General features: G+C 46.9%; 1 protein-coding gene across 1 annotated transcript in view; it reads left to right on the top strand.

Annotated features, from left to right (window-relative positions):
* KCNH1 (potassium voltage-gated channel subfamily H member 1) overlaps nucleotides 1–13,249 on the top strand; it is a 423,679-nt gene that overhangs the window by 12,582 nt on the left and 397,848 nt on the right. Inside the window, exons 5-6 of the mRNA XM_068233463.1 lie at nucleotides 1,769–1,887; nucleotides 12,446–12,838. Of these exons, the coding sequence (XP_068089564.1) occupies nucleotides 1,769–1,887; nucleotides 12,446–12,838 (512 nt within the window). The remainder of the gene's footprint in view (nucleotides 1–1,768; nucleotides 1,888–12,445; nucleotides 12,839–13,249) is intronic.

Genomic DNA, 13,249 nt, shown 5'->3' with positions numbered 1-13,249 from the left:
TCCCCCCGCAGCCATCCCCTGCCCGGTGTAACTATACATACCGAGCCTTCGATCCTGCGGATGTCACACAAGCTCTGCAGCTCCTTCTTCTCTGTCGGGACACAGACACGCGGTTTAGTGACGTCACCAAGCAGAGTGTCTGTGTCCTCAGCAGGGAAGACGGAGCTGCAGAGCTTCTGTGACATCCCTCCGCAGGATCGAAGGCTCGGTATGTATTATTACACCGAATAAGGGATGGCTGCAGGGGGGGGGGGGGGGGTAAGTAAATTGCGACCCCCAGAGGTGGAAGAAAGGGGGGATTGCAACAAACGGGGGGTCAGTAAATCGCCACCCAAGAAGGGGAGGGATTGCTATACAGAGGGAGGAGCTAGAGAGCTAGAGATCTCCCTGCTGGTAATGACGAGTCTCACTCGTCATTACCAGCGACACATAAGCCAGACGCGCCGACGCATCACGCTCCCGCGCCCGCATACCAATGCTGCCAACTGCCAAGAGTTTATTTCCCCATCCATATTTTGCCGCCTTTTTAAGAATTCAACAAACTAGGATACCTGCCTGCCCTGCCCCCCCCCCTCCCCCCGATCCGTCCCTGCATGAAAAGAGCTTTATGTGTGCGTGCTGCCACTAGGGATGGTCAAGGATGCGCAAATAATTTCAATTTGATTCAGAATTGTGCAAATTTTGCATGCAAATTTATGCAGCTTGAAAATGGACCAAATAAATCTGGCGCTAGTCTACTTTAGGGGACCTGGCAGGAAACTTCACAGGGAAATTCAGCTAACGTGATTGGGTGGGCAGCACCCTCTTGAAGTGCTAGGTTTCCAATAGGTTGTAGTAAACTACGCCCACACTATTGGGCCAATCACAACGCTTTCTGCATTTAGAGGGTGCTGTGATTGGAGAACTATTCCCTATGAATTTTCTTGCTGGGTCCCTGAAGGCCAGAAACATACTAGGATCGATTTCTAATCGCTAGTGATTTGAATAAGCGCTTTCTAATGCCATGCTATGGGGGATTTTTATAAAATGGCATTGCCCAAGTGGGATCACACCCATAGCATTACATTAGCAAGAGTTTTCAAATCGCAAAGCGCTCAGAAAAATCGTTCCTAGTGGGTTTCAGGCCTAAAGCAGACTAGCGCTTTAAATATTACCTCAGCAGGTTTTGATTTGCATAAATTTGCATAATGCTGCATCAACTTGCAATTATTTGCATCTAATTGACCATCCATAGTGGCCACTAGCAGGAATATGTCTTCTTCTATTTGCTGTCAGCTCTGTGGCCTAGTGCACACCAGAGCGGTTCTGCTGCGGTTTGCGATCCGCTAGGGTAATGTATTTCAATGGGCTGGTGCACACCAGAGCGGGAGGCGTTTTGCAGAAACGCATACTCCCGGGCTGCTGCAGATTTTGGATTGCGGAGGCGTTTCTGCCTCAATGTTAAGTATAGGAAAAACGCAAACCGCTCTGAAAAACGGCACGGTTTGCCAGGCGTTCTACTACACCAAAAACGCTTCACAAAACCGCAAAATGCTAGCTGAAACGCTACAGAAAAAGAAGAAAAAGCGTTTCAAAATCTGCTAGCATTTTGCGGATCTGCTAGCGGTTTTTGGTGTGCACCAGGCCTGTGAGATGAGAGCTGTGAGCATTACAAACATTTTAAGGGAACCAACAGTATAGTCTGTTATGCTGAGGAAGCCAAATGCGGGGGACAGACTTCCTGTTCCCTTGTAAACTGTTATATTAACACTTGATATTTCTATTCCAGGCTGGGGGAAATTAGCACGCCTAACAAGAGCTCTGACAAGCAGCAGAGGGGTCTTACAGCAGCTCGCTCCCACCGTCCATAAAGGGGAAAATGTCCACAAGCACTCCCGCCTTGCTGAGGTAATGTACAGCGGCCACTAGGCAGGAAACATGGTTTCCAGGCCAGAGGAAAGTATATTGGGGAACAACATGTTATATAATGGACTGGTGTCATTGGAAAGCTATGCACAGATGCTAGATTTGCATTGTTAGTGATCTTGACATGCAAGCATCTATGCTCTGTACAGCTATCCCACAATGCATCTTGGCAAATCACTAGTCAATTAAATTACATCTATACTCTTATTATTATTCAGTATTTATAAAGCGATGACATCTTCCGCAGCGCAGAGTATATTGTCTTGTCCCTCAGAGGAGCTCACAATCTATCCCTACCATAGTCGTATGTCTATGTATGTATCATGTAGTGTATGTTTTGTAGTTTTGGGCCAATTTAGGGGGAAGCCAATGACTTTTTTGTATACCTGTGACGCTACGTGTCATCACGCCAGCCGCTATGGCCGGCGTGACATTACTGCACATGCGTGGTTTTGTAACTCTAAACAGCGCATGCGCAGTACTGTCACTCCGGCCGGCGTGAGGACCGATAAGGAAGTGTCAGCCCGACACTCGGCCCGGGTGTCGCCGGTGGTGTATTCTGCAGCGGGACCGGGAGAGGAGCCAGGAGGACGCTGGGGGACCTCCCGACCTACGGTGGCCTGGAGGAAGCCTCAGGTAAGTACTGATTTTGTTTATTTTTACTGCTCGGGGTCCCTTTAAGCATGCTAATACCTTACAGGTGTTTATTTTAGAATCCTAGAATCTGTTTACTACAGTTACCCTTTATCAGCCTGATTGTCTGTGTTAAATAAAATCTGTAACTACAAAAGTTCCCCTAGGGGGGTACTCACCTCAGTAGGGGGAAGCCTCCGGATCCTATCTAGGCTTCCCCCGTCCTCCTGTGTCCCACGGCGGCAGCGATAAAGCTCCCCGATGTAAATATTTACCTTCCCGGCTCCAGCGCAGATGCAGTAGCGACTCTCTGCTCGGAGATAGGCGGAAATAGCCGATCGCTGTCAGTCCGCTCTAATGCGCAGGCGCAAGCCTCCTGTGACTGCGCAGTAGAGCGGACCCGACAGAGATCGGCTATTTCCGTCTATTTCCGAGCAGAGAGCCGCAACAGCGCCCCCGCTGGAGCCAGGGAAGGTAAATATTGCACGGCCTGACAAATTGTCGGCGGTGCGTTGGGCTGCAGCGAGACTGCCGTGGGACGGGGGAAGCCTCGATGGGATCCAAAGGTTTCCCCCTACCGAGGTGACTACCCCCCAGGGGAACTTTTTTTCGTTAGATTCTCTTTAAAGGGACTCCGAGCAGTGCAGAAACTATGGAAAGATGCATATCATTTTAAAGCTCTCTTTCTCCTCTTTCCAATGATATATAAACCGCCGCCCTACGCCTTTTAGTTTTCGCTATATTCGTGATTGAAATTGCCGCGACCGCGATTTCAATCGCGAAAATAGAGAAAACTAAAAGTCGTAGGGTGACAATTTAGGTGTCGCCAGAAAGAGGAGAAAGAGAGCTTTAAAGAGAATCTGTATTGTTAAAATCGCACAAAAGTAAACATACCAGTGCGTTAGGGGACATCTCCTATTACCCTCTGTCACAATTTCGCCGCTCCCCACCTCATTAAAAGTGGTTAAAAACAGTTTTTAAAAGTTTGTTTATAAACAAACAAAATGGCCACCAAAACAGGAAGTAGGTTGATGTACAGTATGTCCACACATAGAAAATACATCCATACACAAGCAGGCTGTATACACCCTTCCTTTTGAATCTCAAGAGATCATTTGTGTGTTTCTTTCCCCCTTCTGCTCTCATGCACTGAAGTTTCAGGCTGCTCTTTTTTCTTCCTGCAAACAGCTTTGCCCTTGTCTGAATTTCCTCAGTATGTGAAAGCCCAGCCAGCTCAGAGGATGATTTATCCAGCTTCTAAAAGATAAGAGAGCAGAGAGAAGCTGCACTAATATAAATATCACACAGGCAGTGTGCAGAAAGGGGCCTGAAAGGGGGAGTTCATAGCAGAACCACAACACTGAAGAACTTGGCAGCCTTCCAGACACAGGCTGACAAGTCTGACAGGGGAAAGATACATTGATTTATTACAGAGACTGTGATAGCAGAAAGTGCTGCAGTAAGCCAGAACACATTAGAATAGCTTTTGGAACTTGTAGGATGATAAAAAACAGGATGCAATTTTTGTTACGGAGTCTCTTTAAAATGATATCTATCTTTCCATAGTTACATTGCATTACACAGGGCGACTTTTTCCTAAAGTCAGCAGCTCCATTCTGCTGAATGGAGCTGCTGACACTGGGGAAAGTGTCGCCCTCTGTAATACAAGTAACTATGGAAAGATGGATATCATTTTAAAGCTCTCTTTCTCCTCTTTCTGGCGACACCTAAATTGTCGCGGCAATTTCAATCGCGAATATAGCGAAAACTAAAAGGTGTAGGGCGGCGGTTTATATATCATTGGAAAGAGGAGAAAGAGAGCTTTAAAATGATATGCATCTGTACTGCTCGGAGTCCCTTTAAGCAGCTGTTGCCGCATTGGATGCCAAAACAAAATAACCGTTACTCAGAAAGAAGACAGAGATGTCGAACACAAAACCATTTTATGAGCGCAAGCAGCGATTCCGCCGCTGTTTTCATTCCCATGCATGGCTGCGTTCCTGTGTATCGCCCGCATCGCATGCACTTTATTCATAATGATACAAAGCATACGACTGTCAGCCGCCGCCGGGTAATGCAGATATATTGGAGCGCGGTGGGGATGATGTGGGCAGCGGATGGAACTCTCAGCGCCTGCTTTAATATTCTCCCTCTGTCTTTGTTTAAGGCGGCTGCGGCGGAGAGCCATTTGCATTCAGGGGCACAGCTTGCTCTGACACAGCTGAGTGGTCCGGTGTTCATCCCGTCTAAGGGGGGAAATAAAGGAGGGATGTGGAGGACTCTACCTGCTGCGGATCTCGCAGGCTGCTGTAGATATTGTGCAGGAACTTGGCTGAACACAGGAGAGGAGTTAGATTGCCTGGTTTCTGCAGCAGATAGAGTGGCTCTTGTGATAAATTACCATCTCGGCCGCAGCTAGCGACTAGAAACTCATTCTAGGCTTATTACATCGGTGTACACAGAGCAATCTTGTCCAGGCAGCGGGGATGTCTGCAGAGGAGGTTCATCACTAAAGCGGACCTGAACTCACAACTTCCTCTCTGCTCTAAAAGAAAAGCAACAGCATAATAACCTTTGGGCTTTCTTCACATCTAAAATCGAAATCGCTGACGGCAGCAGCGATTTTCAATTTTTTAAAACAATTTTAAGCATTTTTTTCCCCTCCCGGCGCTCCACTGTGCGGTACGATTTTGTGCAGAGTGCTTTTGCAGAGCGATTTCCGTTTTTTAACTCTTTGACCCGGAAAAGAAAAAATACAATGGGATTGATTCACAAGAGTGTGACACAACTCAGTTATCACGCCTAAAAGCTTTGCACGTGCCAACTAGGGTGCTAAGTAGTTGGCACGTGCATCCTACTTAGCACCCTAGTTGGCACGTGCATCCTACTTAGCACCCTAGTTGGCACGTGCATCCTACTTAGCACCCTAGTTGGCACGTGCATCCTACTTAGCACCCTAGTTGGCACGTGCATCCTACTTAGCACCCTAGTTGGCACGTGCATCCTACTTAGCACCCTAGTTAGCACGTGCAAACTACTTAGCACCCTAGTTAGCACGTGCATCCTACTTAGCACCCTAGTTAGCACGTGCATCCTACTTAGCACCCTAGTTAGCACGTGCATCCTACTTAGCACCCTAGTTGGCACATGCATCCTACTTAGCACCCTAGTTGGCACGTGCATCCTACTTAGCACCCTAGTTAGCACGTGCAAACTACTTAGCACCCTAGTTAGCACGTGCATCCTACTTAGCACCCTAGTTAGCACGTGCATCCTACTTAGCACCCTAGTTAGCACGTGCAACCTACTTAGCATCCTACTTAGCACGTGCAACCTACTTAGCACCCTAGTTAGCACGTGCAACCGAATTAGCACCCTAGTTAGCACGTGCAACCGAATTAGCACCCTAGTTTGCACATGCAAAGCCTTGAAATCAATGGAGCTTTGCCCACACAGTCAAATAGACTGGGCTCTATTCACTAAAGTGTGAAGGCTTTGCACGTGATAATTTGGGTGCTAAGTAGTTTGCACGTACTAACTTGGGTGCTAAGTAGTTTGCACATGCAAAGCGACTTTTCACTGCCGTGCTAACACTTAGCACCCTTTAGTGAATCAAGCCTAATGTATTTGTTGTTAAAAATGCGAACGCAATCGCCGGATTAAAAAAATAAAATAAAAACATTTGTGAGCATTTTGTGTTTTTCCTATATAAGGTTCCTGCCTGCGGCCCTTCCCTCCCCGCTGATTGGAAGAAAGGACCACGGGCGGGGAGCAGCGCTCTGGAGGAGGCGGGGTAGCGGCGAGACTGACACTTACAGAAGTAAACAGCCGGCTGCGACAGCTGTGTGTCGACAGCACGGCTGGGTGATTTATGGGAGCATAGCAGAGCGCAGGGGGAGTGGCTTATGGGGGATTGGTATCGCAACAGAGGCTGGGCAGTATATGTAGACCCAGCCTCTGTGTGATGTTAGAATTCTTAGAACCCCACCTCGGGTTCTCTTTAAGACCTTGCTTTCTGAACAGGACAGTAGCCAGTGTAGAGAATTTACATTTGTTTGGGAATCTGTAGAGCTGCAGGCAAGCACAGCTACAAAATAAGATTTTTAAATTTGAAAATGGATTGCTAAAAGTAATACTGGTACTTATTACTTATTGTGAACCAAATGTGTGCTCCTACATTTTAACTATGAAGGTTCCACACAGAGGCGCTTGGCTTTATACCAGACCTTAAAGGGAACCTAAACTGAGAGGGATGTGGACAGGGGCGTAACAATAGACCCTGCAAGGGATGCAGCGCAGGGGGGCCCAGAAGCCACAGGGGGCCCCGTCCTGAGAGACTGATAACTATGGGTACAGAGAGTAAAACTTTTCTATTCTCTGCACAACTGTTCTGATGACTGCATCTGCTCAGCTACTGATAACAAATCATACAAAGTTTTGTAGACAAAGATTTGTAGATAGTCCCTATTCAGTGTGCAGCAGGCTCCTCTGTACAGCGCCCAGCCCCCAACCTCTCCTCCCCTCCCCAAGTGCTGTGTTCTGTAGTGATGCTGGATAAAGTCTGCAGAGGCAGTTCTGTTCCATCAGAGATGGACAGAGTGAGTGTAATAAGCTGCGGCTGGGAGCACAATCGTCTGTCAGTTTTCCGTATGCGTTTTCTGTACACCATGTGTGTCTGTAGGTGTGAAAACATGCACCTTTTTATCACAACTAATGTAATTGATAAAGAAAATGCCTGCAATGCTTTACTGCTGTCAGTTTTTATCTGCATGGGCAAAACATGCTCTAGCCAATTGATTAACATTGGTTCTCAGTTTACTTGTGCAGAAAGCATGGGGTGGGTTGGCGGGAGGGGGCCTCATCCAAAGTATCGCAGGGGGGCCCAGTGATTTCTAGCTACGCCCCTGGATGTGGATGTTTCCTTTTAAACAATACCAGTTGCCTGGCAGTCCTGCTGATCTCCTCGGCTGCAGTAGTGGCTGAATCACAGACGTGAAACAAGCATACAGCTAATCCAGTCTGACTTCAGTCAGAGCACCTGATCTGCATGCTTGTTCAGGGGCTGTGGCTGAAAGCATTAGAGACACAGGATCAGCAGGAGAGCCAGGCAACCGGTATAATTTTAAAAGGAAAAATCCATATCCTCAGTTTAGGTTCCCTTTAACCTCTTGACGACCAACTAACGCCGATTGGCGTAAACTGGTCGTCTGCGGGTTACCATGGAAACGGGCGCTCGATCGAGCGGCCTTTCCATGTCAGTTCACGGAGGGTGTCTCCGTGAACAGCCGGAGAGCCGCCGATCGCGGCTCGCCGGCAAAATGTAAACACACGGGGAAGAAATCCCCGCTGTTTACATCATACGGCGCTGCTGCGCAGCAGCGCCGTAGGGCAGATCGGCGATCCCCGGCCTCTGATTGGCCGGGGATCGCCGGGATATGATAGGCTGAAGCCTATCCTTCAATGCGCAGGACGGAAATCCGTCCTGCGCAGCTCACAGGGAAAGGGAGGGAGCAGCGAGACGGTGGAGAACGCTGCGGAGGGGGGCTTTGAAGAGCCCCCCCCCCCCGCTAAGCAAATGCAGCTGGCGGCGATCAGACCCCCCCCCCAGCAGGACATCCCCCTAGTGGGGAAAAAAGGGGGGTAGTCTGATCGCCCTGCTGCACTCCTGATCGGTGCTGCGGGCTGTAGAGCCCACGCAGCACCGATCACTGTAATATCCCCTGGTCGGCAAGTGGTTAACTAGTTTTGCTCCTTTATTTGCCTGATGAAGCGGGATGACACCTGTGAAACACGTTGCAGTGTGAAGTACCTAATGTTCATTTTTGACATAAAATAACAGAATTGTGTCTGTGTACTGATGAGGTAAGTCCACCCCTACATCCTTTTTTAAAAAACGGAAATTAAAACAGTGTTAACCTATTTTGGCGCCTCTGTTCAAGTACTTTCATCATAAGAAAGTTTGGAGTTCTCTTCAGAGTAGAATTAAGACTCTGCTTCATTGGCCAAGAAAACGCAGTGTTCACCAACCTTCCAGGCTTGGAATATCGCTTTAACCCAGGTGACAGAATTATTTAACCTTCTGACTGGCGTTCTGCTGAATATTATATGTATTTTCTGTTGCGGATTACTTTTTTTTTTTCTTGTTTTCGTAAGATAAACGGCGTCTTTTATGCAGGAATTTTCGGGCCGCAGACCTGCGCATAGTTTAACATTTCAAATGTCACTTCTTTTGAATTACATGTGTTATCTGGTGAATTCCCAGCGTCCCCCCTGTAGCATATCTGATGGCCCTTGTCTGCTCATAGACATTCCATTACGGCAGGCGAGAGCAGGGAAATGACAAGTGCTTAGTCCTCCAAGGACCTCTCCGCCGCAGCTTCTGTCCGTCACACACGCCAAGACTCTTTCTTTATTTTAACAGTTTGAATGCCGCATTGGTTGCTTGAATTAAAATACTTTTTAAAAACCCTACTTCAGGCCCCGTCATGGAGGTGACTAACATGCCCCCCCACTGTCACAGCCGGCTGTGGGGGGCATGTTAGATACCGCGTGTGTCAATAAAGTGTTGTTATATGCACAGCTCCCCATGCGTTTGGTTAAAACAATTACTAAGCGCTCCTTATCTGATTGTGAACAGTCTGGAATAGTCACTTGGTGGGAGGGGGGGGGGGGGGGGGGGGTGTAGGAGTGATCTGGCAGCTAGTGGTCACTAAGCATCTATGAATAGATACAGAAGGTATTTTCCATGTGTACTCCTAATTATTACAAGCAGAGCTACTCAAATCCGGAATCGGGAGACATCCGGATAGTTCTATCCGGATATCTCCCAGTTACCTGGGCGGGGGGTCAATCTTACCTGTCTGATGTCTTCTTCAGTCCGTCCCTCGGCGCCTCCCATGATGCGGTCCAAGTGGCGGTCATGTGATTACAAACACTTCCTCCTTCCGGGTTGAAGTAGGAAGTGTTTGAAATCACGTGACGCGTGTGGAGTGCATTGTGGGGAGGCGCCGAGGGACGGAAGAAGAAGACGTCAGACAGGTAAGATTGACGCCCACCTCGCACAGGTTTACTGGGAGATATCCGGATAGCACAGCCTTAATTGCCCTGAAGAAGGGACTTCCGTGCCCCAAAACGTTGGCCTACATCAGCTGGAAAAAAAATACTAATTGTAGAAGTGCCAGTCTTCTATATTTGTTTATGAAGGCAGAGGCATAGCTAGGGTTGTCAGCGCCCGGGGAGGACAAAGACAAGAATGGGTGTGGCCACACATCAGAATGTGGTCGTGGGTGGAGTCAAATGCTGTTTAGATAGCCAGCTGAGCCCCCCCTCCCCATATAGATAGCCATATGTGCCCCCTTCCTCTATTCAGATAGCCAGATGTGCCCACCTTTAGATAGGCAGATGTGCCCCGCTTTTCTGCTGCTGTTAATAATCCTGAACTCTTCTGCAGAGGGAGGGAGAGAAGCAGCGGCACTTCTGGGCAGCCAGCGAACCACCTCTCATGCATAAGGAGGTGTGGCAACTGCGCTGAGTGTCCTCACAGTGTTGCGACCCAGGGACATGTGTGCCCCCCTTGCCCCCCCCCCCCCCCCATAGCTACGCCTCTGTGTGAAGGTTTAATCTGCCACAAGTGCCTACTCGTATGCGCTAGCCGTATCTAGCTGGCTGCCCCATCCTGCCTTGCCCATTTTATTTATTTTATTGTATTTGTAAAGCGCCAACTTATTACGCAGCGCTGACCATAACCTACTAATGTCTTTGGAGTACAGCAGGCGCTGCATACGGTATATCTCTGTCCCACAAATCACGTAAACAAGGAATGTGCTCGACTTGTAAAATGTACTATAGGCCTCTCTTTATCCTATGGATTATGTCGTTATCTGGATTAATGAGGTATTGATTGTTTACACGATATTAATTCCCCCAATGGAGAACACGATTGCTCATAGATCTCTATTACTTTGTGATTCATTAGTGAGAAAAGCCATCAGTGCAAAATAACATGTCGTATATAACTGTATGGAGGAGTTTTAAAAGGTTTTTATAGGTTTTATTCATCTGAATCCATGTAGCGTACAGAAAACGCACAGCATCTGTGCTTGTGTAATAAGATTACAGGACGCCAGTGTTTATGACTGGACTCATGGGGAAAACTAATTTATTTTAGTACCTTTTTTTTTAATTTCTCATATTTCCCTGCTTTTAATTAGTACCACTGCAATGTGCATTTATGGCCACTTGTCACTAGGGGCAGCGTGAGACAATAACAGAGGACTTCTGCTTTCAGTTTCTATATTTTCTGCTAGCAGAGAGAGATCACAGCATCCCAAGAATTTACAGCGCAACAAGTTCTGCCAACTGAATTCAAAAGCACTACATTTATCTCAAACAAGATAACTCTAATAAAGCTGCTAATGGGTTAACAGTCACACTTGCACCAAAGTGTAAAAGAAACCTTATTGGACTTAGTGGTGAGCAAAAAATCTCCTAATATGTCTAATCGATCAGGAGCTACTGGCTTTTTAAAATTGACTTGCTCTTCCTGGCAGGTGCTTAACTACAAACCGTGCGCCCCCCCCCAGTGAAAAATTCTTCACTCTACCCACAGCAAGTGTGGCCGGTGCCCTGTAAAATATCCCCCTTTCCGACAGCAGGCCCTCCCCACACTGCAGATTAGCACTGGGCCAGGTCTCCTGTCCTCTTCACTTCAGCCATGTGTTGTGCTGCTTACCTGCCTCCTGCTCCCGAGACCTCCTGCATGTCATGTGACTTGCAAGAGCTCCTGCATGTCATGTGACTTGCACTGGGCATGGTTAGCAGGAATGGAACAGAACATGGCTGCAGTGAAGAGAGAACGCTCTTGTCAAAGGTTGGGAGCGCAATCAGGAGGAGCCCAGCCTTCAGAGGAGCCCAGCTACTGATTGCAGCAGAGCGGAATGACCGTAAGAGATCGGGAGGACAACAGGAGGCTGGAAGAAGCCCCAGGTAAGTTAAATTGGGTGCATTTATTTAACTTTAAGTTTCTTTTAAGGTGCAGTGTAGGAGACTAGAGAATAAAAAAAACCGAACCCGCAGTGAAATAAAGTAAAATGTTGGCGTAGTGGTTAGCTCTCTCGTTTCGCAGCGCTGGGTCCTATCTGGGCACGATCTGGACAGAGTTTGTACGTTCTCCCCGTGTCAGTGTGGGTTTCCCCCGGGTACTTCTGTTTCCTCCCACATCCCAAAAATATACAGATAAGTTAATTGGCTTCCCCCTAAATTGGCCCTAGGCTACGACACATACACTACACGATACATACATAGACATAGCACTATGGTAGGGATTAGATTGTGAGCTCCTCTGAGGACAGTCAGTGGCATGACAATGTACTCTGTACAGCGCTGGGGAAGATGTTGGTGCTATATAAATGCATAGTAAAAATATTAATAAAAAATGACAACTTTGAAGTGATGAATTTTAATGTGATAAAGAACACTGAATGGGCTTGATTCACTACGACAAATAGCATGCCTTATCAAAGTTAACACACCTTATCAGAGTAGCATACGAACCTATAGGGGCTCTGGCATTGACAAGAGCGCCATTCGTCCTGCCCTATTAGTAGGCATAAGTTTGTAGTGCTCGCTATGCTGTACTCTGATAAAGCGTGTTAACTCTGATAAGGCGTGCTATTTGTCTTCGTGAATCAAGCCGTATGTGTTGAACAATGAATGAATGTGACTGAAGTAAAAAAAAAATAAAAAAAAATAAAAAATGAAAAAAACTTACAAATTGTTTCATAGTGCAATGTCAAACAATATGAATGAAAGCATTTTTGCATTTTTTGCATAAAACACAGTTCCCAATAGATGATACAGGTGAGGGTGAGACCAGTGCATTGTCCTTATCATTGCCCATATCTTTAAGGTACTGCAGCTCGGCTCTGAAATTCTTCCGCAATACAAGCAAGAAGCCCCGAAAACCCCTCCTCATATCATTCTTCATTACTGTGTCTTCAAGACCACCTGGGACTGGGTCATCTTGATATTAACGTTTTACACTGCTATCCTGGTCCCTTACAATGTGTCCTTCAAAACCAAACAGAACAACATAGCCTGGCTGGTGGTGGACAGCATCGTGGATGTCATTTTTCTGGTGGACATCGTCCTCAATTTTCACACCACCTTTGTAGGACCTGCCGGGGAGGTCATCTCGGACCCAAAGCTAATACGAATGAACTACTTGAAGACATGGTTTGTAATTGATCTCCTGTCCTGTTTGCCATATGATGTCATCAACGCCTTTGAAAACGTGGATGAGGTCAGTGAGAATTAGTTTCTTTACTGTATTGATTATCTAAGTTATAAAATCAAGAGTTGTAATATGAAGTCATCATTGGGTTAGATCAGTGTTTCTCGTATCTTTCGGAGGCAGGAAATTTGGGCGCATGAGGCAGGTGGACAAAAAGGGCGCCGCCATTCACTCCTATAATAAATATCGTTTAATGGGCGCCCAACAGGAAAAAAGGGCGCAGGAGAAAAATAACGTTTTAAAAGCGGCGCCCGGAGACTTTTAATGTTTTATAACTGCTTCTCATGATTACACATTATTTAATGATTTATAATTTTTTAAACATTATTTTTAAACGAAAAACAGCACAATATTTTTTTAAAACGTTATTAATGCTTATCACAGGGGGATCTTAGGTTTAGGCAACACCAGGGGGGTCTT

This window comes from Hyperolius riggenbachi, chromosome 4 (genome assembly GCF_040937935.1).
Source record: "Hyperolius riggenbachi isolate aHypRig1 chromosome 4, aHypRig1.pri, whole genome shotgun sequence".
NCBI lineage: Eukaryota > Metazoa > Chordata > Amphibia > Anura > Hyperoliidae > Hyperolius > Hyperolius riggenbachi.
This window is presented reverse-complemented; position numbering and strand designations above follow the sequence as displayed.